General features: G+C 39.7%; 1 protein-coding gene across 1 annotated transcript in view; it reads right to left on the reverse strand.

The window, feature by feature from the left end:
• LOC148646869 (NLR family CARD domain-containing protein 3-like) overlaps nt 1–26,565 on the reverse strand; it is an 823,351-nt gene that overhangs the window by 70,462 nt on the left and 726,324 nt on the right. The window contains exon 26 of the mRNA XM_088608927.1: nt 15,872–16,045. Within this exon, the coding sequence (XP_088465053.1) occupies nt 15,872–16,045 (174 nt within the window). The remainder of the gene's footprint in view (nt 1–15,871; nt 16,046–26,565) is intronic.

Below are 26,565 nucleotides of genomic sequence, written 5' to 3' on the forward strand. Positions count from 1 at the left end.
AAATCTAGAATAACTTTCAAGAAGAAAATTACCTACAGAATTAAAAATCTACAACATATACAGTACAGTATATATTTTAAAAAATGGGAAAGGTTGTGTTTTGAGCCTCTCAGTAATCATATGTTTACAAAGAGCCCAAAGACAAGAACGTGTATAAAATTAGACAAAAAATACTTTTATATGTCACCCTTCTTTTTTGTTTTGTATTTTCTAGGTGTTACATTTTGATGCATGTAAAAAATTGAATGCTGTGAGTCTTAACATATCTAAATAAAACAATAAAAATAAATCACCAGTGTTCACATACTTCAGTGTTGTTAATTTACAGTTGGGATCCCTCTGAGCTGCAGACAGCAGTTTCACTCCTGAATCCCCCAGGTTATTGCGACTCAGATCCAGCTCTGTCAGACTGGAGTGTTGAGACTGAAGAACAGAGGCCAGATCTTCACAACATCTTTCTGTTAGTTCACACCATGACACCCTGCAGACAAAAAGACAGGAGCACAGCTGAACATCTGCACAGCTCATCCACATCCTTCTTTCCAAATCTTCACTCCAATACCCAGCTCAGCAGTAATATACAACATCATGTCATTATCATCCCAGAGTGTCCATGGATGAGGATGATGAAGATAACAGCTGCTTCAAATTCTGGATTCCAGAAGGAAGAAGAAAGATTAGAAAAAACTGTCAGCAAGGGAGACACACAGAGCTACAATGGTTGGGACAGGAAAATAGAATAAAAGACTTTGACTTTTAGCCATAATAGAAATTGCGTCACATTTTATGGTGTCTTGTTAAAGTTATAGCTTTGGTTGTTATTCTTCACATGGTGTAATTCATACAAAATGTAAATTAACAGCACTAGAGAAAGAGAACTGGAGATTTTGATTGCTATTTGTAGATGTGTTGAGGAAAACAACATTCTCTTTTGAAGAAAATAAACAATTTAAACAAAAACAAGCAAGGTTATAACTATAACAACACATAATCAAAATGTGAAGCAATAAACAATCTCAATCATAATTTGGCAGAGGAATCGACCGTGTGACTGCATCCACTTTGTACGAGTCGGGAAACTGAACTTCACTACAAAACAGCAGGTCAAGAGAGAGCAAGTCTGTATGAACCAGAAAACTGACTCAGACTTTGTCTGCCACAGGGGAAATCTTTAGACTTGGGATCCATCTGTACATTTCACTTGAATACCATTAATATTGATACAGTTGGACTCCATTGTCAATAGAGTACTGTACATTAGTTATGTTAAAATTACTATTATAATGTGTGAGAGAGAAGCAATTATGTTTGAGAAAACAAATAAACTGTATTATACCAAAAAACACAGGGAGGCAGAGGTGCACATTTGTATTCCAATTGGGAGGGGAAAGACAAAGAAAAGACCCCCCCCCCCTCGACAAACTAACTGACTAAAAAAACAACTAGACAGGCTAGAACCGGAAAGGCGGTCATGCCTAACAATGAGGCCATACCAAAACAAAGTCTCTCAGTATTACCGCTTTTGAATGCTTGTGCCTCATTTCCTTAATACAGTATCTTAATTGGCAGCTCCCAGAGAAAAAAGATAAAACAATTAGGGAAAAAATAATAACTCTCCAACTGAGGACCATAACAACTATTGATATAGATTCCAGGTTAGTTAGAAAACTAACCACATTTCTCCATGATACTGTGACGTCACAGTGGTAGTGACCCCAACAAACAGGCGTGTCCACCACTCCAGACACACCCCTTACAGCCTGCTGGAGAACGTTTTCACATTTTTTGCGACCACTCTCCTTCAAGAATGGTGATGTGCTCACTCCCTCATCATGGCACCAGAGCATGGGACACACATCCTCAGAGACCTCTGGGTCCCTGGCTCACAGACTCTCAGGCCCTGAGTCTCCAGCTCACTGACTCCACTGGTCTTTCTATCTGATGACCTCTGAGATCATAATGTAGGTCCCTCACCGAGCCAAGCCCTTCTGTCGCAGATTCCTGGACTCACTGAGCCTCACCTCTCACACGCCCTCCATCTGGTACCTTTCAGGGAGATGGCACCCTCTGCTCCGAGTCACCACAAGCAGCTTCCTGCTCTTTCCCTGATCTGGAGCCTCCTGCTCCCACATGACACTCACTGGTCCCCTCACGGCCAGTCAGCACTCTGACTTCCAGGTCCACCTTCAGCCTCTGACATCCTCACTTGAAGCCACCAGACTAAGTCTCACACACACAGTCTCCAGAGACTCACTCCCGCACTCAGACCTCTCACATTAACAACCCCGAGTCTCTCTTCATCACATCCCACTCGTGCTGAGACTCAACACACTGTTCGTTATAAAAAACAAATACACAACCTCCCTGGCTCCTCACTCTGATGTCACTCTGCGTATACGCTGCACAGGTCTGGCTTGTCAGTGTCACTCCCAGTAGCTCACTGATAATAATAATGGACATTTTCATAATTTTATTTTAATTTTATTTTTTATTTTGAAAGGCTAAGAAAACCTTGTCAGTTCAGTAACATCACCAATTGTACTGATGGAAATACAAATCAAGGCTACTAAGTTTACAGAAAAAGTGAGAGAGGTGTGTGACAGCTGTGGTGTATGAAATGAGGTTGTGTGCTAGGCCTACTTATTGCTTATACATTTCAGGCACCTCAAACCTCTCAAAAAGGCCACATATTGGAAGAAATTGGACTACAAAGAAAAAAAACTACAAAGTGGATTGCAAACTCTGATCTTTAAGAAATTTCTAACTGAGCTGCCAAAAGATAACATCTCTTTTATATTTGCTTATAAAACTATGACTGTGTGTCTATAACTGCCCATAAGTATCTGTATAATTTTAGATTTTGAAAAGGTTTTGAGACCCATGGACCTGGCTTTATAAAACCTTCATGCAAGAATATGCTGTCTTTGTTCCCCCAGTTTCAGAAGAAGACACTGGAGTACCACTGGAAAAGCACTGGAAAAAAATCTGGGTATTTTCATGAGCTACAACTTTAGAAAAAAACGTTTAAAGAATGACAATTAAACCCCATTGTTTTGTACCCAATTACGGTGTGGTGCCTAGTGGAAAGACATATTAAAATCAGACTACAGTACATGGGGTTCACACTGTCCAGTTTTTCATCAAAACTTGTATTTTATCTGATGGATGCCCGTTTCTTTTTCTTCAATTGTTGAATAAGGGAAATAACATTTTCATCTGCCATTGTTAGGGATAATATACAAAATGTTTCATTCTTTGTTACTTACCTCTGCTGTTTGTTTTTATGGGGTTACCTGGGACATGGAGCTCTGGGTCACCCCTTATGTAAGATAACAGATGCAGGGGACACAGCTTAGTGAATAGTGTCCTAATGTTACTCTTTGTTACTTAGATCATGATATAAATCCTTAAGGATCTATAACAGCTGGAAATTGATGTGTCACTCATCGATACACTTCTCATTGGACACTATTTGGAATGATCTAAATTTTGCTTTGAGAAATCCCAATCACCAGTTGATCCTTTTTAACTTAATTCCTAGGACACATCTATTGTCTCGGAGTCAGTTTCAATGCATATTACTGATTCCCAAAGTGCACACTGTGTTCCCAGGGAGTCACAGGACTATTCTCTCCTGTAGTATGGGAAAGCACTGATATTTTAGAGTTTTAAAGTTTTGGGGAAAGGTGTGTGCAACACTGTCCACACTGTTGAAGTAGAGTGCTCCTTACTCCCCTCTGGTCTTATTGCTGAATTACCACTTCTATACTGACTGAGCAGCACTACAGAAAAGGGTCTAGCTGGCATTACTGCTGTGAAGACAGTGATTGAGACAGATGGAGAACAGACAAGAGAAAGAAAGAGACAAAGTAAAAGATGAGCAAGAGAGTGAGGAGCAGGATTAAACATGTCAGACAAGGAAATGAGAGGGGAAGCTTTTCTTACAAGATCAAGTATCTTATATTTCTCATCACAGTTTTATTGCTGGGCAAGGTGAGACACACTGAGATGAGGAGGACTTTAGAAAGATGTGTCTGAGTGTGTACCCCTGTGTGGAACTAAATCCCACTCTCTCCCAATCAAAATCATGATCCCACCTGCAATTTTGATCCATACCTCACTCGGATCAAAAGGGGAACTGCAGTCCCACAATTTTAGACTGGATTTTAAATATCCGTAACAAAATAAACTGATAGTATCTCAACATTTCTAATTTCAAATTAAGTACACAATCATGAACTCTGTGGAAGTACTGCATGGTTGCCATGTTGTCGAAGGCAGATGAGAATCAGCTGGTCTCACCAAGGGCGAGAGCAAGATTTTGGGAAAATTGTGCCATAAACCCTACCCTTCCTGCTCACTAGTCGCTGCAAGTGAACAAGAAATAAAATGAAAAGAAATATGAGTGTGTTTTAGTTGGTTGGCGGGTTTCTTTTTTGCAATACTTAAAAGAATCTAAAACGTTGTCTTGTATGTGTCGGTTAAATGAAAATATTTAGAATTAACATAGTAGCAAAATTCACTTGGTCTAAGGCATGCCTCATTCTGAATCACAGACAATGATGACAATATGGCACTACCCATACATTGACACTTCATCTGTTTTGTGATATAAATTGGAGATTGTTATGGTACATGTTATCTTGTACTTGGTAAGTTTCCTTATGATTTGAAATGCACTCATCATTGCAGATTCATTATAATCCCAAAATGTAAAATAAGCATCGCAGGTCCCCTGTATTTAATATACAGATCCAGCCATTCAAAATGCATGGAGTACACTGCGTCAAAACGCGGTGGGCGTGGCGCATCATACTGCATGCAAATTAAAATATGATAATAGCATCCGGAAGAACCTTGAGATAAACAAATTGATAAATATTGCAAATCTAACTCACTTCTATAGCTACTTCCTTTCAGATGTATACAAAATATTATAAAAAAGGGAGTAATATAAGAGATAAGGGTAAGATTCAAATGGAAAGGGAGGCTGGCACTCCCATAGCAACTGCAGAATCTAAAAACATTCAACTCTGCATAAATCCACTAATTCACCTTCCTGGAGAGAATCACTAGAAACTGGTTAAAGCTGGACAGACCTAGTGTTCAAATCTAGAATAACTTTCAAGAAGAAAATTACCTACAGAATTAAAAATCTACAACATATACAGTATATATTTTAAAAAATGGGAAAGGTTGTGTTTTGAGCCTCTCAGTAATCATATGTTTACAAAGAGCCCAAAGACAAGAACTTGTATAAAATTAGACAAAAAATACTTTTATATGTCACCCTTCTTTTTTGTTTTGTATTTTCTAGGTGTTACATTTTGATGCATGTGAAAAACGGAATGCTGCGAGTCTTAACATATCTAAATAAAACAATAAAAATAAATCACCAGTGTTTACTTACTTCAGTGTTGTTAATTTACAGTTGGGATCCCTCTGAGCTGCAGACAGCAGTTTCACTCCTGAATCCCCCAGTTTATTGCCACTCAGATCCAGCTCTGTCAGACTGGAGTGTTGAGACTGAAGAACAGAGGCCAGATCTTCACAACATCTCTCTGTTTGTCTACAGAACCTCATACTGCAGGCAAAAAGACAGGAGCACAGCTGAACATCTGCACAGCTCATCCACATCCTTCTTTCCAAGTCTTCACTACAACACTCAGTTCAGCAGTAATATAAAATATCATGGCATTATCCATCTCAGAGTGTCTGTGGGTGGGGATGATGAAGATAACAGCTGCATCAAATTTTGGGATCCAGAAAGAAGAAGAAAGATTAGAAAAAACTGTCAGGAAGGGAGACAGTGGGAAACAGGGTGACACATGAAGCTACAATGGTTGGAATAGGGAAATAGAATGAGAGAGACTTTGACTTTTAACCATAATAGAAATTGCTTCACATTTTATGGCGTTTTGTTGAAGTTATAGCTTTGGTTGAATTAATCACATGGTTGAATTAACACAAAATGTAAATTAACAACACTAGATAAAGAGAACTGGAGATTTTGATTGTTATTTGTAGATGTGTTGAGGAAAACAACATTCTCTTTTGAAGAAAATAAACAATTTAAACAAAAACAAGTATAACTATAACAACACATAATCAAAATGTGAAGCAATAAACAATCTCAATCATAATTTGGGAGAGGAATCGACCGTGTGACTGCATCCACTTCGTATGAGTCATGAAACTGAACTTCAGTACAAAACAGCAGGTCAAGAGAGAGCAAGTCTGTATGAACCAGAATTCTGCCTCAGACTTTGTCTGCCACAGGGGAAATCTTTAGACTTGGGATCCATCTGTACATTTCACTTGAATACCATTAATATTAATACAGTTGGACTCCATTGTCAATAGAGTACTGTACATCAGTTCTGTTAAAATTACTATTATAATGTGTGAGAGAGAGTCAATTATGTTTGAGAAAACAAATAAACTGTATTATACCAAAAAACACAGGGAGGCAGAGGTGCACATTTGTATTCCAATTGGGAGGGGAAAGACAAAGAAAAGACCCCCCCCCCCCCCCCTCCGACAAACTAACTGACTAAAAAAACAACTAGACAGGCTAGAACCGGAAAGGTGGTCGTGCCTAACAATGAGGCCATACCAAAACAAAGTCTCTCAGTATTCCCTCTTTTGAATGCTTGTCCCTCATTTGCTTAATACAGTATCTTAATTGGCAGCACCCAGAGAAAAAGGAGAAAACAATTAGGGAAAAAATAATAACTCTCCAACTGAGGACCATAACAACCATTGATATAGATTCCAGGTTAGTTAGAAAACGAACCACATTTCTCCATGATACTGTGACGTCACAGTGGTAGTGACCCCCACAAACAGGCGTGTCCACCACTCCAGACACACCCCTCACAGCCTGCTGGAGAACGTTTTCACATTTTTTGCAACCACTCTCCTTCAAGAATGGTGATGTGCTCACTCCCTCATCATGGCACCAGAGCATGGGGCACACATCCTCAGAGACCTCTGGGTCACTGGCTCACAGACTCTCAGGCCCTGAGTCTCCAGCTCACTGACTCCACTGGCCTTTCTATCTGATGTCCTCTCAGATCATAATGTAGGTCCCTCACCGAGCCAAGCCCTTCTGTCGCAGATTCCTGGACTCACTGAGCCTCACCTCTCACACGCCCTCCGGCTGGTCCCTTTCAGGGAGATGGCACCCTCTGCTCCGAGTCACCACAAGCAGCTTCCTGTTCTTTCCCTGATCTGGAGCCTCCTGCTCCCACATGACACTCACTGGTCCCCTCACGGCCAGTCAGCGCTCCGACTTCCAGGTCCACCTCCAGCCTCTGACATCCTCACTTGAAGCCACCAGACTTAGTCACACACACACAGTCTCCAGAGACTCACTCCCGCACTCAGACCTCTCAAATTAACAACCCCGAGTCTCTCTTCATCACATCCCACTTGTGCTGAGACTCAACACACTTTCTGTTATAAAAAACAAATACACAACCTCCCTGGCTCCTCACTCTGATGCCACTCTGTGCATATGCTGCACAGGTCTGGCTTGTCAGTGTCACTCCCAGTAGCTCACTGATAATAATAATGGACATTTTCATAATTTTATTTTAATTTTATTTTTTATTTTGAAAGGCTAAGAAACCTTGTCAGTTCAGCAACATCACCAATTGTATTGATGGAAATACAAATTAAGGCTACTAAGTTTACAGAAAAAGTGAGAGAGGTGTGTGACAGCTGTGGTGTATGAAATGAGGGTGTGTGCTATGCCTACTTATTGCTCATACATTTCAGGCACCTCAAACCTCTCAAAAAGGCCACATATTGGAAGAAATTGTGGATTACAAAGAAAAAAAAAGTGGATTGCAAACTCTGATCTTTAAGAAATTTATAACTGAGCTGCCAGAAGATAACATCTCTTTTACTATTTGCTTATAAAACTATGACTGTGTGTCTATAACTGCCCATAAGTATCTGTATAATTTTAGATTTTGAAAAGGTTTTGAGACCCATGGACCTGGCTTTATAAAACCTTCATGCAGAATGTGCTGTCTTTGTTCCCCCAGTTTCAGTAGAAGACACTGGAGTAGCACTGGAAAAAAATCTGGGTATTTTCATGAGCTACAACTTTAGAAAATTGACTTTTAAAGAATGACAATTAAACCCCATTGTTTTGTACCCAATTACAGTGTGGTGCCTTGTGGAAAGACATATTAAAATCAGACTACATGGGGCTCACACTGTCCAGTTTTTCATCAAGACTTGTATTTTATCTGATGGATGCCCGTTTCTTTTTCTTCAATTGTTGAATAAGGGAAATAACATTTGCATCTGCCATTGTTAGGGATAATATACAATTTTTTTCATTCTTTATTACTTCCCTCTGCTGTGTGTTTTTATGGGGTTACCTGGGACATGGAGCTCTGGGTCAACCCTTATGTAAGATAATAGATGCAGGGGACACAGCTTAGTGAATAGTGTCCTAATGTTACTCTTTGTTACTTAGATCCTGATTTAAATCCTTAAGGATCTATAACAGCTGGAAATTGATGTGTCTCTCATGGATACACATCACATTGGACACTATTTGGAATTATCTAAATTTTGCTTTAAGAAATCCCAATCACCAGTTGATCCTTTTTAACTTAATTCCTAGGACACATCTATTGTCTCGGAGTCAGTTTCAATGCGTATTACTGATTCCCCAAAGTGCACACTGTGTTCCCAGGGAGCCACAGGCACACTCTCTCCTGTAGTCTGGGAAAGCACTGATATTTTAGAGTTTTAAAGTTTTGGGGAAAGGTGTGTGCAGCACTGTCCACACTGTTGAAGCAGAGTGTTCCTCACTCCCCTCTCGTCTTATTGCTGAATAACCACTTCTATACTGACTGAGCAGCACTACAGAAAAGGGTCTGGCTGGCATTACTGCTGTGAAGACAGTGATTGAGACAGATGGAGAACAGACAAGAGAAGAAAGAGACAAAGTTAAAGAGGAACAAGAGAGTGAGGAGCAAGTTTAAACCTGCGAGACACGGAAATGAGAGGGGAAGCTTTTCTTACAAGATCAGGCATCTTATATTTCTCATCACAGTTTTATTACGGGGAAGGTGAGACACAGTGGGATGAAGAAGACTGTAGAAAGATGCATCTGAATATAGAGCACTGAGTGGAACTTTTCTTTCTATTTAATTCACACTTGTTCCTAATCAAAATCATGACCCCACCTGCAATATTGATCCACACCTCACTCAGAGGTCCCAAGCTCTCAAACAGGGTTTTAACTCTTGGTATCAAAGTAGTATTGCAAAATTCTGCAAATTTCAGTTCAAAATCATGAACTAACTGAAAGTACTGCATGGTTGCCATGTTGGTGAAGGAAGACGAGAATCTGCTGGTCTCATCCCTGGCGAGAGCAAGAGTTTGCGAGGATTGTGATATAAAACTGGCCCTTCCTGCTCACTTGTCGATGTAAGCGAACAAGAAGCCAAAACTTGAAAATGAATATGAGTGTGTTTTAGTTGGTTGGCAGATTGTTCTCTTTTTCCAATACTGTATGGCCTGTTTGCTGTGAAGATTAAAGATCTCTCCAAGCCCATTGTTTCTCATTTCACCTCTGACGGCCACGACACCTCTAATCTCTCTGTCTGTGTTCTCAAAGATGGTTTTCCGAACTCATACATCAGAAAGACTACCGAAACCAAAATGATTCTGCAGCTAGGATCACACCTTCTCCCTTCTCTTAATGACAGACTACTGTTCTTTTACATTTTCTCCATTCATTGGAAGTTTCATTTCACACCTCTCTACACCCATTCTGACTTCACACCTCTTGATTGGCCTCTCTTTCTGTCCCCTGCTCCCGCCTCTCACTCCTCCTCCCTCCCAGCCTTTGTTCTCCCGCTACATTAGCTTTGCCTACTGCCTTGTCTCTCTCACACCTGAAGAAGGCTCCATGGCCGAAACGTTGTGTTCTCCTTCTTCTTTTTTTTCAGCATGGAATAAGCCTATTACTTGTGACTATATATTATGTCCTTGGAAAGATTGGACATGCTGACATAACACTGATGAAAGTGTACATACAGTATACACGTACACTACACTACGGACAGTATATGTACGTGGTGTAAGTGAAGAAGGACACATCTTAATGTGCAAAGTTATTGGCAGGTGATGTTACAGGAATACCTGTAATTATTTGAAGAGGATTCAATCTAATAGACTCTTAGACTTATGGAGAACAGTAAACCCTAATGTTGAAGACTTGTCATGTTATTCTACATCACGTGGAAAGCTTTCTAGCAGGATGTGACACAACTGAGGCTCCAGCATCTGCTGCACACTAAAACATAAATTAATTTTAATCATAATTAATCAGGTTATTTTTTACAACTTACAAGTCACCTCCAATATCTTCTAAAACAAACCAAGAGACCGGAAAAGACAAAAAGTTTTCTTTCACCGTAGTACAGCATTTTTACTACAGATGCCGTTATCATAAACCGATAATAACAATGATCTCACACACCAAAATGCAACTTAAAATCAAAAGCTGATGAAAACATAAAATTAGACAATAATTAATAAGAATTGCTTACACTTATATCACTTTTCTGGACACTCCACTCAAAGCTCTTTACAGATAATGGGGATCCCCTTCACCACCACCAATATACAACCTCCATCTGGATGATGCACCAGTACGCTCACAACACACCATACACATGGGGAGTATTAGGAGGCTATGATAGGTAAAGTCCAATGGGAAATTTGACCAAGATGCCAGGGTAATAACCCAACTCTTTTCGAGAAACACCCTGGTATTTTAATGACCACAGACAGACCTTGGTTTTACATCTCATTCAAAGGATAGAGTCTGTTTACAGTATAGTCTCCCCATCACTATACTGGGGCATTAGAATACTTACAGATTGTGGGGTGAGTGCACCCTACTGGCCTAACACCACTTCCAACAGCAACCTTAGTTTTTTCCAGGAGGTCTCCCATCCAGGTACTAGTCAGGCTCACACCCGCTGAGCTTCAGTGAGTTGCCAGTTGTGATTTGCAGGGTTATATGGCTGCTGGCATATTCACTGGCATAATCACAGCCATAGATGTTATGTGCACTGAGAAACAGGTTACATGCCTGCTAAACCACTGGGTCAATGGAAACCAAAAGAGTACATTTGTTTGGATGACCACTACAACCAAGTCTGAAAAAAGGGGAACTAATTGGTTCAAATTGCTGTTATTCATTATTGACCATTTAGAGCCGTAGGAGACATCACTGCCTCTGTAACATGACTCAGGAAAGAAAAACAAAACCTCAGCAACTGGTTTGTTTACTTAGCAACCAGGGGTCATCTATTGTCAACAACTCACCCCTGCTGATAAGCTGGCAGTGAAAAGCAATTAAAACTCCTCAAGCACTGCCCAGAGGATTAGTTCAAGTTCACGTTTATTTGAACAGTATACAGTAGAACAAAATAATATTCCTCCTTGTCCACGGTGCAAATATAGACAGGAGAGACAGGACACTGACATAGACATTGTAGATAGGATTGTAGTCAGGATACACATAGCACAAAGTGCAGATAGAGCAAATTACAAGGCAATACATTATACAATATACACAACACACAGGTGGGGGGGGGGGGGTTATATAGTAATATAGCAATAACTATTATAGCTTTTCATATTTTTGAATAATAATTCTGGATATGTGACCATTATCATTCCAGGTCCTGTATTCACAAAAATTAAGTAACTTTATTTATATGTTCAAATTCGTCTTGATGTTTTATCCAAGCTAGTACACATATGGTAACATCTACAAGCATTTTCAGCTGTCTGACAAGGCTAAAACGTGAAAATTTGATCTTTTGAAAACAAAGAAAAAAAATGTTTTTTTTTCATCCTGTATATTTCTACCTGGTGAGAGGACACAGTAAGACATATAGTATAAGAAATCTTAGACGTCTACTGTATACTGTATAGTTCTACTGTATAATTACATTTTGTAATTGCAGAGTTATTATAAACTGTTTGAGAGGACATCATTCCAGGTGGAAATTATTTGGCTAAACTAAACTGTATCTTCAAACACAAAAACCAAAAGGAAAAAAACGTGGATCCAGAAAAAGCATTTGACAGGGTATTACAACCTTTTGTATTGGTTTTCACAATGTTTATTTTTATATATACAACCAAAAGTACACGAACAGGCTAATAGTATTCTGTCAGAGAGCTTAAATTCATACAGGGGAACAAGACGAGGAGATGCTTGTCACCACTGATTTATTCTATCAGAGCATAAGACAACACAAGGATACAGAGGGAGGCGATATAGCAGGAGGAACACACAATCAGGCTCTTTATAAAAATGAGATGTTATTATATACAGCCGAAATTCAACAACTTTTCCTGTTCTCACAGATGTAATCACAGACTACATCTGTGTAGTGTCAGAATAGGGATTAATTCTGAAGTAATGTTAGTGGGGAATCTATATCCCTGGAGGTCAAAAACAAATTTAATTTACAATAGGATTGGGATAAGATAAGATGTTGAGCAACTGCAATACCCAGAAACCTAGAAAACACATTAAAATATAATTAAGAGGTGCTAGAAAATCAGCTCAAGCAAGACTTCAATAGATGGAAACTGTTGCCTGTCTCATTCTTGAGAAGGATGAAGACAGCAAGAATGAAGGTACTTCCAGGATTTCTGTCTTGTTCCAGACCTTCCTTATGCGTCTCAATGACCATTACTAAAACATCTATTTTATGTGGTTTAAAGTCAGGGTCCCATGCTATTGTGACCATCGCAGTTCCGTACAGGCTCGTGCCCTCTGCCGCTCCACCCTACCAGTTCGTCCTGCAAGACTTGGGGCACAAAGCCGGGTCTCCGGCGTTAAGCAACAGGGAACCAGCCACATGAGCTAAAGGAGACCTCCCTCAGCCCAGGTGACTGAGGTCCCTGCTACGCACAGGGAGGGCGATGACGTCACCATGTCCAAACTAGCTCCACTACACTATTTCTATAAACCCATCAAAATTACTATTTCTTTATTTTTTTCAGAATACAACTTTTCTATGTGATTACTGTATTTAAATTGCAGAATTTATTTTCAGAATGCATTCTTTGTTCTGCTGGAAGCAAGCAGGGCAGGCAGGCGAAAGTGAAACTAGAGACGCAATCGAAAAGGCAGGGGTTGAGCTGAGAGGAACTGATTAAAGCACGAGGGAGAGTCTGAAGGAGAGTCTTTAACATGCAGGGTTCAAAGCACAGGGATCAGTCCAAGATGTGGTCAAACAGGCAAAGTCAAAGTAGAGAGACAGAGGAGAAAACACTGGGGAAATTCAAAGATGAGAAGAAGTAAATGAGACTAAGTTTATTGATAAATTGATAAATTTTGCCTACCTAACTTATTTCCATAGCTACATCCTTTCAGATGTGTATAAAATATCAGAATATACAGGAGGAATACAAGAGTAAGACACAGGTGAGAAAAGGAGGTTGGCACTTCCACAGCAATTGAAGAATCTAATACCGTTCAAATCTGCATAAATCCAGCAATCCCCATTCATGGAGAGAATATGAGTAAAAAGTTCATATTAAATATTGAAAGAAACAATTACAAACAAAATATTATAAATTTGGAATCACTAATTGTTGGACGAATTGCAAGGAAAACCTGGCATATTACAGTGCCTTGCAAAAGTATTCGGCCCCCTTGAACTTTTCAACCTTTTGCCACATTTCAGGCTTCAAACATAAAGATATAATTTTTTTATTTTATGTGAAGAATCACCAACAAGTGGGACACAATTGTGAAGTGGAACGAAATCTATTGGATTTTTGAAACTTTTTTAACTAATAAAAAAATGAAAAGTGGGGCGTGCAAAATTATTCGGCCCCTTTACTTTCAGTGCAGCAAACTCACTCCAGAAGTTCAGCGAGGATCTCTGAATGATCCAATGTTGTCCTAAATGACTGATGGTGATAAATAGAATCCACCTGTGTGTAATCAAGTCTCTGTATAAATGCACCTGCTCTGTGATAGTCTCAAGGTTCTGTTGAAAGCGCAGAGAGCATCATGAAGACCAAGGAACACACCAGGCAGGTCCGTAATACTGTTGTGGAGAAGTTTAAAACCGGATTTGGATACAAAAAGATTTCCCAAGCTTCAAACATCCCAAGGAGCACTGTGCAAGCGATCATCTTGAAATGGAAGGAGTATCAGACCACTGCAAATCTACCAAGACCTGGCCGTCCCTCTAAACTTTCAGCTCAGACAAGGAGAAGACTGATCAGAGATGCAGCCAAGAGGCCCATGATCACTCTGGATGAACTGCAGAGAACTACAGCTGAGGTGGGAGAGTCTGTCCATAGGACAACAATCAGTCTTACACTGCACAAATCTGGCCTTTATGGAAGAGTGGCAAGAAGAAAGCCATTTCTCAAAGATATCCATAAAAAGTCTCGTCTAAAGTTTGCCACAAGCCACCTGGGAGACACCCCAAACATGTGGAAGAAGGTGCTCTGGTCAGATGAAACCAAAATCGAACTTTTTGCCCACAATGCAAAACGATATGTTTGGCCTAAAAGCAACACAGCTCATCACCCTCAACACACCATCCCCACTGTCAAACATGGTGGTGGCAGCATCATGGTTTGGGCCTGCTTTTCTTCAGCAGGGACAGGGAAGATGGTTAAAATTGAGGGGAAGATGGATGCAGCCAAATACAGGACCATTCTGGATGAAAACCTGTTGGAGTCTGCAAAAGACCTGAAACTGGGACGGAGATTTATCTTCCAACAAGACAATGATCCCAAACATACAGCAAAATCTACAAAGGAATGGTTCACAAATAAACGTATCCAGGTGTTTGAATGGCCAAGTCAAAGTCCAGACCTGAATCCAATCGAGAATCTGTGGAAAGAGCTGAAAACTGCTGTTCACAAACGCTCTCCATCCAACCTCACTGAGCTCGAGCTGTTTTGCAAGGAAGAATGGGCAAGAATTTCAGTCTCTCGATGTGCAAAACTGATAGAGACATACCCCAAGCGACTTGCAGCTGTAATCGCAGCAAAAGGTGGCTCTACAAAGTATTAACGCAAGGGGGCCGAATAATTTTGCACGCCCCACTTTTCATTTTTTTATTAGTTAAAAAAGTTTCAAAAATCCAATAGATTTCGTTCCACTTCACAATTGTGTCCCACTTGTTGGTGATTCTTCACATAAAATAAAAAATTTATATCTTTATGTTTGAAGCCTGAAATGTGGCAAAAGGTTGAAAAGTTCAAGGGGGCCGAATACTTTCGCAAGGCACTGTATAAACACCATTTGGTATGAAAATAAATTGGTGAAAAATGATTGAAGAAATATAAACAAATCCTCATTAGGAGTCCTTTTATTTCTTGGTCAAACACCAGATGAACTGCCTTCAGAGAAAGGAAGATACTTGTTTAGAACTGTCAGAAGTGCAGCCATAAAATAAATCACTAGAAACTGGTTAAAGCTGGAAAGACCTTGTGTTCAAATGAAGAAGGACTCTGCGAATGAAATCTCATGAAGAATATTACTCACAGAATTATAAATCAACAACAACATACTGTATACACATGTAAAAAAGATGGGCGAAATGGGAAAGATTGCATGTCGAGTCTCTCAGTAATGAGATATTAACAAAGAAGCCACAAACAAGAACAAACAAGAAAAGATTGCACAGCAGTTTTTTGTCTTTCTAGATGCCCCCCTTCTTTTTTGTTCTTTACTTCCTATGTATTTCTTTTCTAATGCATGGGAAAAATGGAATGTTGTGTGTCTGAGGATACCTAAATAAAACAATAAAAAACTAAGAAATCACCAGTGTTCACTGACCTCAGTGTTGTTAATTTACAGTTGGGATCCCTCAGAGCTGCAGACAACAGTTTCACTATTGAATCCCCCAGGCTATTGCCACTCAGATCCAGCTCTCTCAGACTGGAGTGTTGCGACTGAAGAGCAGAGACCAGATCTTCACAGCATCTCTTTGTTAGGTCACACCATGAAATCCTGCAGATAAAAAGACAGGAGCATAGATGAACATCTGCACAGCTCATCCACATCTTTCTGTTTAAGTCTTCACTACAACACCCAGCTCAGGAGTAATATACAACATCATGTCATTATCATCTCAGAGTGTCCATGGAGGAGGAGGATGAAGATAACTGCTGCTTCAAAATTTGGGGTCCAGAAGGAAGAAGAAACTGTCAGGAAGGGAGACAGTGGGAAACAGGGAGACACACAGAGTTACAATGAAAAGGAAAACAGAAAGAAAGACTTTGACTTTTAACGATAATAAAAATTGCTTCACAAATATTAGTATATTTTATTATTATGTTACCTTCTTATAATTATTTTAATTAGTTATAGGGCTGTTGCTGTTTTCTTCAAATTAATCTCAATGTAAATTACCAACACTGGAGTAAGTGAACTGGAGATTTTATTATTGTTGTTTGTAGATATGTTGAGAAAAAAAACATTCCCATTTGAAGAAAAAAACAACCAGGGTTTTAAGTATAACAACACATAAAATAAAAATAATAAACAATAATAATGTGAAGCAATTATTATCTTGCCAGAAAGCTCTAAATTGCATTTTGAGTGCGGTTTTTTACTTTTTTAAAATTACAACCCATAAATAAAGCTGATACTGTTTAGACTTTTAATTATTTTAAACCGTTTTACAGCAGCACAATGCACAATGCAACGTAAATCGCTACCTTTGTCTTCTGCGTAATAATGTTCACCTCTCTGTCCAGAAAATGTATTAATGGTTTTTAATTACCATACTTTTATGATACATGACTTTGCTAAAATGTATTTAAAAATAAAAAACAATTACAAACGCTAGCAGGGAGAGAGAGACACACACACAGTTTTTAATTGTCAAAAAGTAATAGTTTTTTACTTTGTCAGCACCCAGACAAACGCAAACGCGTTTTTAATAAAATGCTTTTATTCATTCTTAATCAGACTCAATTCCCGAATGCCCCCCTGCCCCGCTCAACAATCGTAGGAAGAACACGAAACAGCCTGTTAATAAAATTGTTGCAATTTTGTTCGGTCAGTTCTTCCTCCCAGAATTTGTAGATCACATTGATCAGTTCTTGCTTTGTGCTGGGTTTAGCAGTTTTCCGAACATAGTCTTTCAGTGAATGCCAAACCATCTCTATTGGATTTCAATCTGGGAATTCGGCTGGAGTTTTCACCCAGTTCACTCCTTCTGCTATAAGCCTCGCCCTTGCTGCTGTGTTTCGGATCGTTGTCTTGAAAGAGACAGTGCCTTGATCCAAAGTGCTCCCTGATACAGTATATGGGGTGGCATGCTGTTTCACCACGACTTCCTCGAAGAATTCACGATCCATAATTCCTTCAAAATAAGAAGTGGTCCTGGGCCTCTTCTAGATATACCTCTCCAGACGTGAACTAAGTTAAAAAAAAATTGCGTCGAAAAGCCGGGCGTAACAATTGTTTCCTTTTTCTGATCACTCACTGTTTGGATACTCATCTCACCTGCCCTGTTCTTTGTTTCCTTGTTATTTGCTGTGTATGCCTGCTGAGATCCACTCCTGCCCTCACACCTTAAGAAGACTATTTTACATTTCTAAAATATTATATTTTACATTTCTATGTGCAGTCCATAGTGGAATTAACCCTTGCTAATATATTTGCGGCCTTTTCTTTGCTGTTCTTTGAAAACAAGATGATCTCTGGTTCTTTGACAAAACAAGGCTCGCTAGATAATGTGAAAAAGACACGAATTGAAACCTGTTTTTATAGCTTTTAAAGTCGTGCAATGTGTAAGCAGGAACACATCATTATATGTTATATATGAAAAATACATAATATAGCTCCCAAACAAACTCAATTGGGTTTTTAATAAAATGTTTTTATTTATTCATAATCTAACTCGCATAACTCACATTCCCGAGTGCCCCCCACCCCGTCTAACAATTTTAGGAAGACTAAGGAAGGACTAAGGAAGTTGTCATCTGTTGTTGAAGCTCTGTGAGCTCGGTGACTTTGAGACGACTTGTTATCCCAAGTTAAAAATCACCACAATTCAGATAGAGAAAAAAGAGCTGACTGACAAGATTTAAGATGTGAGATAAAAAAAAAACACATTGCCCGACGTTAGTTACATTGCTTGAAAAATAATTTTATTTAAAGAGACTGGATAAGTAATTCAATGTTTTTTTTAACTTCCTGAAAAACAAGTAATAATTTAACAATATGTGCAAATGTTTTATGATATGTCGCTGTTGTGAATGTCTGTAGAGTGTATCTTATTTGCCTGTCCTGACCGGTGGAGCTCATCCAGCTGTGTCTGGAGACACAGGCCAGGGTAGCGGCTTGTTCCCCCCTCCCGCCCCTCTCAGTGTACAGTAGAGCCTCCTGTCCTGACCGGTTGAGCTCATACAGCTGTGATTGTCCTTTGAAACTCATCAAAAAAGATACACTCACCAGAGCTTGCACAAGTACTGTATAACTAAAAAAGACCCGTTCGCTGTGTGAAAATACGACCTTTAAAAATGTATGCAGGTAAATAATTTCTATTAGGAATGATTTTTAAATCTATCAATGTTAGATTAAAAAAAAAAAACACATTGCCCGACGTTAGAAAGCATCTTGCATTACATTGGTTGAAAAATAATTTTATTTCGAGAGACTTGAAAAACAAGTAATAATTTAACAATATGTGCAAATGATATTTCGCTGTTGTGAATGTCTGTAGAGTGTATCTTATTTGCCTGTCCTGACTAGTGGAGCTCATCCAGCTGTGTCTGGATATCTTGGTCAAATATTCGGCTAGTGTGTATTGTCTGTTTAGGGTTCTGTAGCATTCCACACGGCTGGGCAGCTTGTTCCCCCCTCTATGTACCGTAGAGCCTCCTGTCCTGACTGATGGAGCTCATACAGCTGTGTCTGGAGAGAATCCTGGGTATCAGCTTCAACCACATGGCTGGGCAGCTTGTTCTCCCCTCCCGCCCCTCTCTATGTACCGTAGAACCTCCTGTCCTGACTGATGGAGCTCATACAGCTGTGTCTGGAGAGAATCCAGGGTATCAGCTTCAACCACAGGGCTGGGCAGCTTGTTCCCCCCTCCCGCCCCGTGTCTGGAGAGAATAAGTTTGTGAGCACTCTGTGATTAAATTCTCATTACATTATCATTCCCACTGTGCATAACAAGGAAGATTAATAAACACAGGGTTGTTTAATGACAATCTATTGTTTATCTCATAGCTAAATAGTCAAGTCTAGCCAAAAGAGAAAACATCAACTTTATTTAAACCCAAGCGAAAGTATTAATGGTTTTTAATTAACATACTTTTATGGTACATGACTTTGCTCAAATGTATTTAAAAATAAAAACGATTGCAATTGGCACGCCTGTAGCTTTTTCACAAAACCTCCTAGGGTAACGAAATTATTTTCAGCTAAATATACAGTATTTATCGCTTACGCCAGAAATTGGAGCTGCTCGCTTCGCGGTGAATAGCGACTAATAAGCAGTGAAAACATTTGTCTGTCTTTCTGTGGGGAGAAGGGAATCTGATCTGATCTGCAATCGCTGGAAGACTCGCCCCCTTCTACTTTGAAAATACTTGTAAAACCAGTTTAATTCGTCACAGCCAGCACTCCCGCAGAGAGTGATGAAAACCGTGCTGCGCCACTCCTATTTGGCATTTTAGTTATGGAGGCGGAAAGACGCACCACACACCTCTGGGTGCCTGACTTGTCGCCATCTTTAACCATTCCGTGTTCGAGTTGCAGTAGGTAGGGACACGTACGAAAAAAAGTTCATTCCAGCTACAATACATATATATATATATTTGTGGTAAGAGGGAGCAAAACACCAGTATTTACTGCTAATAATTAGTGTACGACTTAAAGTTGAAATTCTGAGCCTAAACATAAAGTTAAAATCTCGACAAACGAAGCAATGTAGGAAATGCGCACACAGAAATACACAGAAAATAAATCCGTTCTGACATCTCAAATCAGTTTCGATCAAGATCTCCAAAAAAAAGCACATTTTCAGAGAGCAATTACGCTGTGTTTATGTAGAATAAGTGATTAGATTTATGAGCAATCTAATTTCTTATTCATTTAAAACTGTGAAAAAGATCAAGGTAGAGATTTACGTTGCATTGTGCGTTGTGCTGCTGTAATACAGTTTAAAAAGTCTAAACGGTATCAGCTTTATTTATGGGTTTGTGTTTGTGCATGAACATAGTTACAGTATACTGTTATTTCTTTAGATACGCGATTACATGTTTTTTTTTAATCCCTGGCAGGACCAGGCGTAAGAATGAGTCCATAAGAATCAAGTAATAGGTTTCATTGCGCTTTGACAGATCGCTTTGACAGAAACCAAATTTCCCAAATTTAATATGTGCTTTTCTATATTTATTGTCAATTAATTGTCCATAATATTGCTATTCTATTTTTTCAAAGAGATGTTTGTTAAAATAAAAGTCACGGCGCTGGCTGGATTTGAACAAATCTAGTCGAGCACCTAGACCACAGTACCACCCGCAAGGTCACATGAGAAGTGGTGAAACAGCCCTACACAAACAGTATCAACAGACATTGTACAGCGTATACTATTCTTGTGTATATAATTATATCATTATTAATTTCTTTAGATACGCGATTCCATATTATATTCCCTATTAATCAAATTCTGAAAGAATGCTTGTTGACTCCCGTATTGAGCGTATTCACAGAAAAGCTTAAAACTACCACTTTTTATACACGTTACAGTATTTCACATGCTAGTTAAAGACTTCATGCTTAAAACGTTTAGGGAGAAATAGAATACTGGTATATTTTCTTTAAAGTACTGAGATCAGCCATATAGTGTAATACTGTATGTTTATGTTCCAAAATTAATATTGTTTATGGCCTTCACACGCGTTGCAGTATGCTCCTATCCTTTTTATGCTCAGCTACTAAGATTTCCCTTCAGTGGTAAAATTCCATATAAATATTCAATACTTAAATGGGCACAGTAAAGACATTAAATATACATATACAGTACATACTGTATATAGTACAGTTTTGCATACAGTAATATGTTTATGTTCCTGAATCAATTTTATGAGCATGTGAAAGGCATGGTGAATCGGAGATTCTCAAAAATTACTGTTGTGACTGGAGACTCCGTTTCCAGATCACCTGGCACTCAGAGGTAGCCACATGAACACATACACACACACGTATGCAAACATTCCACTATCAAAACAAAGGCGATAACACTGGTTTCCTACAAAAACGAACTAGTCTGGAATTAGGGGATAGCTTTGCTTGCTCTGTGGGTGCACACGCAGAGTAAAGTAAGCTTGTTCCCGTATTATCAAAATTAATCATTAACTCAAACCAAACACTTGTTTTAGAAGTGAAATGAACTGAATTGGTAATCAACTCACGCATCTCAGATAAATAAGCTGTTTGGATTTCTCACCTGTATAATGGTTTCTCCCGCAAACCCGTAGGACCCAAATTTTGGCATGGCAACAGGGGCTGGCTTAGTAGTGCCTGTTTCAAGAATGCGCATGCGTGTATTGATTTGTATGAAGGTACCATTAAAAGGGGGTAGTATTTTCTAAAATAACAGTTATGTACGAAATGGAGTATGATATTGTATTTTTGGTAATAATATGTTCATTGTTTATTTGTATATTTAATGTAGAAATGTGTATATCAGAATTCTGATTATTATTTTGTCAAATTATTTTTTGTGCTTTATAGTGGAATATTCTAGGGGGAGGAGTTTAACCTAGAAAAGGAGCTCTTGAAGTTAGGAGGGGGGAGTTAGGAGAAGGTGGATTGTGGGGTAGAATTGGAGCTGCCTGCAACAATCTAGTGTTTTTTTTTGTACAGTAATTAATGTATCTATTTCGTATTATAGCTTTGTGTTGTTGTTTTTTTTGGTTAGTTTGTGATTTTCACTTAGTTTTTTGGGGTGTGGACTTTGGGAACATAGTTCCTCATAAAAAACACCATTGCACATCTTTGCAATTGTGGCTGTGCCATCATTATTGTAATCTTCTATCTACGCCTCTAAACTCTGCAAGGAGGAGATTGTGACAACTGTACTTTGCATGATTGGAAACAAATGCGTGATTGGATCAACGAAATGCTGTGGTGTTACTTTTACAAAGACGGTCAATGAAAAAAAGAATGTGGACCAGGGCAATACTTTGAGTTTACAGCTTGTCCAAGGTCATTCATTATAAATACTATTAGTAATATCTTCAGTAAAGACTTTGATGGCTACAGCTCAAACATGAGAGGTTGACCTTTATTAGCTCCACCTTGCGGAAATTCCGGATACTATTATTTTACCTGCGTTATCATGTGGTATCATATGGATCTATGCGAGAATATACGGTATTAATACCGTAACTTGCGGTATACCGCGTCAAGCGCACCGCACAATAATGTGGTATCGCCTGCTTGTTTTGAATGGCTGCATCTGTATATCTGCTCCAGAAAAATTGTGCATTTCCAACATTACTCTGTATGTTGAGATTTTAACTTTATATTTAGGCTAAAATTTCAACTGTAAATCTTATCTAATTGCCAACAGTAAATACTGATCTTTTACTCCCCTTTACCACAAATATATATTTGTATTGTAACCGGGATTCACTTTTTTTTCTGTCTGTGTTTCTCCTTACTCTCTCTCACCCACTGCGATTTGGACACAGAATGGTAAAAGATGGCAACAAGTCAGGCAGCCAGAGGGAAGGTGGGTCGTCTTCCTGCCTCCATAACTACAAATCCAAATAGGAGTGGCTTAAGTGACATACAGAGTCATGTAACTGACAGTTTGAGGTATCATTTCGTGTAAATTTCACTTTGTTGCTGATAGGTTAAGCTTCCCAAACTCAGGCCCAAAATCATGTGACTGATTTTTCTCTCTATTTCATTGACTAAACTCAAAGATCACAAGTGCCACCATTTTAAATGGGATGTGTAGTTCTTAGTTCAGTTTGAATTTTAACTGTATGTTCTGGCTTCGTATTTGGCCAGGGCTTTAAAGAGAGGGAGCACCAAAAATATTTGGAGCCATCTCCGCTTTAAAGGTACCCTCCTCGTGGAAGAATTTTCACTTTAAATGTTTGCCCAGCCTACTAGAGGAATTCAAGAGAGATCCTGATCTTCACCATCCCCTCAAACACTCTACAGACCCTCCACCTGAGACTGTGTTTATCCTGCTCTTGTAGAAGAGGAGTTGGGTCTGGCCCAGCAGAAAGTGCACTGGGTACAATTCTCTTCTTCCTGACATAACTCACCTTGAACACAACAGCAGGGCTGCTGAAGGCCAGACTAAGGTTAGAGAAGAGACTCATCATGGGAGTCAGGGAGCAGGTATTGTAGCAGTGAAAGTGAACCTGTTTCGCTGCAAGGAAGTGTAACTATAACCAGAAGTATAACATTAAATTCATACTTTATATATGATATGGGATGACCTAAGTTCTTAATTTGACCGATGTTGTGGCCCACTTCAGTCAATTGCACAAAAAAATAAACTTTTAATTTGGCAGTGGCTCCTCCTGAAACAGCCATGAATCAATCTGTGAAGATATTAGGCTTTTCAGGAATTTCAACTGTAATTCTAACAGTGATCACAAGATGACTTCACAAGGTTTGTGTGCCCAGTTTTTCACTTTACCGTGCAGTTTATTACAACCAACAAATAACCTCCTTACTTTCTGTAATTTAAATTTAAATTTAAGGTATTCACTGAGTCTCTTAAACCAAAAGAAAAAAAATCATTGGTACGCTTGTCTAAAGGAAAATAGATTGAGTCCTCACTACAATAAATCAAGCGAGAATAATGTGTATCCTGTGTGCACTGCTCTCAGCTGTAAATCATCAGGTTTACTCGCAGCCTCTGATGATCGAGAAACTTGCTGCCTCTTCACTGCGCTCCGCAGATCCCGAATGTTTTGAGAATGAAAGTGGATGCCTTGCATGATGTTCAACCTCTCCGGACGTTTTATCAATCCCAGTCCAGTCCCTTCTGTTTCTCTCTTTTCCCGATAATCTCTCCTCTTTTCTTCCACTTGTTCATTACATTTAAACTTGCCAATCCGAATACTCCGGATTTCTCCACAGTGCTGGCGAGATACTCACTCTCTTTTTTTTCTCTCGGGTCACATAGCCTTGGAGCCCCTCCAATTCAATGAGCACAATACATTTTTATTTATCCTGGTTGAACTACAATGTAACTTGCATTTCACCTGAACATGTTTCCATTAACATTATATTCACATACTGTACTGTACTAAAACAACAAAAAATCCATATTAAAACTGTTTACATAAATTCACACAGGATTACAGAAGGGACAGACAGACTCTGCTGGATCTAAAACAGACAAACTACTTGACAACAATGGTAGTGCACAAGACTCCCCACTGTGAGTTGTCAGCTTTGGACAATGCTGGGTCCCCCGGCTAACTGTCTGATATCTCAGAAGAAGGCAAAGTGCCTGTGTTGAATTAATAGGTGGGTGAAATATTGGTTTAAATATTTTAGGAATGATTGATAAATCTCTGTTGAGATAAGAACAAAAATTCAAGTTAGAGAGAGAACAGTTGTCCGCCTCTGCCTATTAAGCTTTCGACGCGGTTCTATGACGAACAATTTAATCAGCCACTTGAACTTTTAATGCAGGGCTCTCAATTAGAGACGTCAGTGGTTCAGATGAAAAAAAAAATTACGCACAGCTGTCCGGGCTGAAAGTTGGAGGGCTGTAATTGATAGTATCTTGCCCCCCTAGTGGTGACAAGCGATAGGGCATTAATTGTTCTCCGCTGTGTCACAGAGAGAAATCTGTACAAATTCACACTGAACAACAACACATTGGAGCACACATCCAGCTACACATATCTCGGTCTCACCATCAGCTCTTCCGGGAGTTTTGACCTGGCAGTGAAGGCACTGAGGGAGAAGGCACTCAGGGCTTTCTACGCAATAAGAAGGAGGCTCTTCAACATCAACCCACCAACAAGAATCTGGCTCCAAATATTTGAAAGTGTAATCCAACCCATTGCCCTATACGGCAGTGAAGTGTGGGGTCCACTCACAGACCAGGATTACACCCAATGGGACAAACACCCCACAGAAACTCTGCACATGGAGATCTGTAGAATCATCCTCCGTGTGCAGAGAAAAACTCCTAACAACGGGTGCAGGGCCGAATTAGGCCAGTACCCACTATTGATAAACATACAGAAAAGAATATTAAAGTATTGGCTACACCTAAAAAACAGTGACCAAAATTCCTACCACCACAAAGCCCTGCTGAGCTAAGAGCTGAGCCCAAAACAGAGCCCCCTGAGCCAGCTGGTCCTGAGGCTCACCGACCTGAGCCACACCAACACTAACCAGCCTCAGGACAGCACTGCTAGAGCACCACAACCCAGACTCAACCACATCACAGCACAGATCAAACAGCAATATCTCACACACTGGGACACACACACACAAACACAACATAAACTGGAATGCTACAGAACCTTAAACAGACAATACACACCAGCTGAATATTTGACCAAAATAAAAAATAACAAACAGAAACAGACCCTGACGAAGTACAGGCTCAGTGACCACAACCTGGCCATAGAAACGGGGCGACACAGGCAGACCTGGCTGCCCAGAGAGGACAGGCTGTGCTCCCACTGCCAGCAGGGAGAAATAGAGACAGAGGTGCACTTCCTACTGCACTGTGACAGATACTCTGGGATTAGAGAAACATTCTTCCCGAAATTCAGAAATCTAATCCCAGAGTTCCCACACCTGCCAAAACCACAACAGGTCCCAATCCTACTGGGAGAGGGAGGAGGGAACTCAGTTGATCTGGCAGCCCAGTATGTGATCTCCTGTCACAGCCTGAGGAACAATGAGTCCGTCTCCCAATAATGCTCCAGCCGCCTACAGTATATGTCAATATTATATAATATGTCTTTGTTGTAAATGTCTGTAACATGTCTGTAGATCTTAATTTTACTTCTATTTTTTGTTTTGTTCTATGTTCATTTTATTATTTTTATTTGCTTTGGCAACACTGATTGTACCCATCGGTCATGCTAATAAAGCACCTTGAATTGAATTGAATTGAATTGAATTGAAATCTGTACAGGCTTTCCCAGGAAGGCAGTATCCCCACACGTTTCCAGGGAGTGTCAGGGAGAGACGGCAGCTGAGAAAGGTGCACAGCCTGTACAGAGCTTTCCCCTCAGCTGTGGCCAGAGATCATTCCTCTAAAGTATGAGACTATTTCAGTTCCCAGCAGGCTAGGGAAAACAGGGAGCATATCAGGGAGATGACCCTATATTAACAGCATTCCCCGAGATGTAGTGCACACAGAATCTGACATGAATATCTGCCTGTACACTGCAGGGAATACAGTCCCAAAGTAGCTCACATCCAGTCCACACAGCACCAGCAGCCTGGGTCCATGTCTAGCAGGTGTTGTAACTGGGGGACAATGGCTCAGACCAGTCTGCTGG

This window comes from Lepisosteus platostomus, chromosome 16, assembly GCF_059453375.1.
Source record: "Lepisosteus platostomus isolate fLepPlt1 chromosome 16, fLepPlt1.hap1, whole genome shotgun sequence".
Lineage (NCBI taxonomy): Eukaryota > Metazoa > Chordata > Actinopteri > Semionotiformes > Lepisosteidae > Lepisosteus > Lepisosteus platostomus.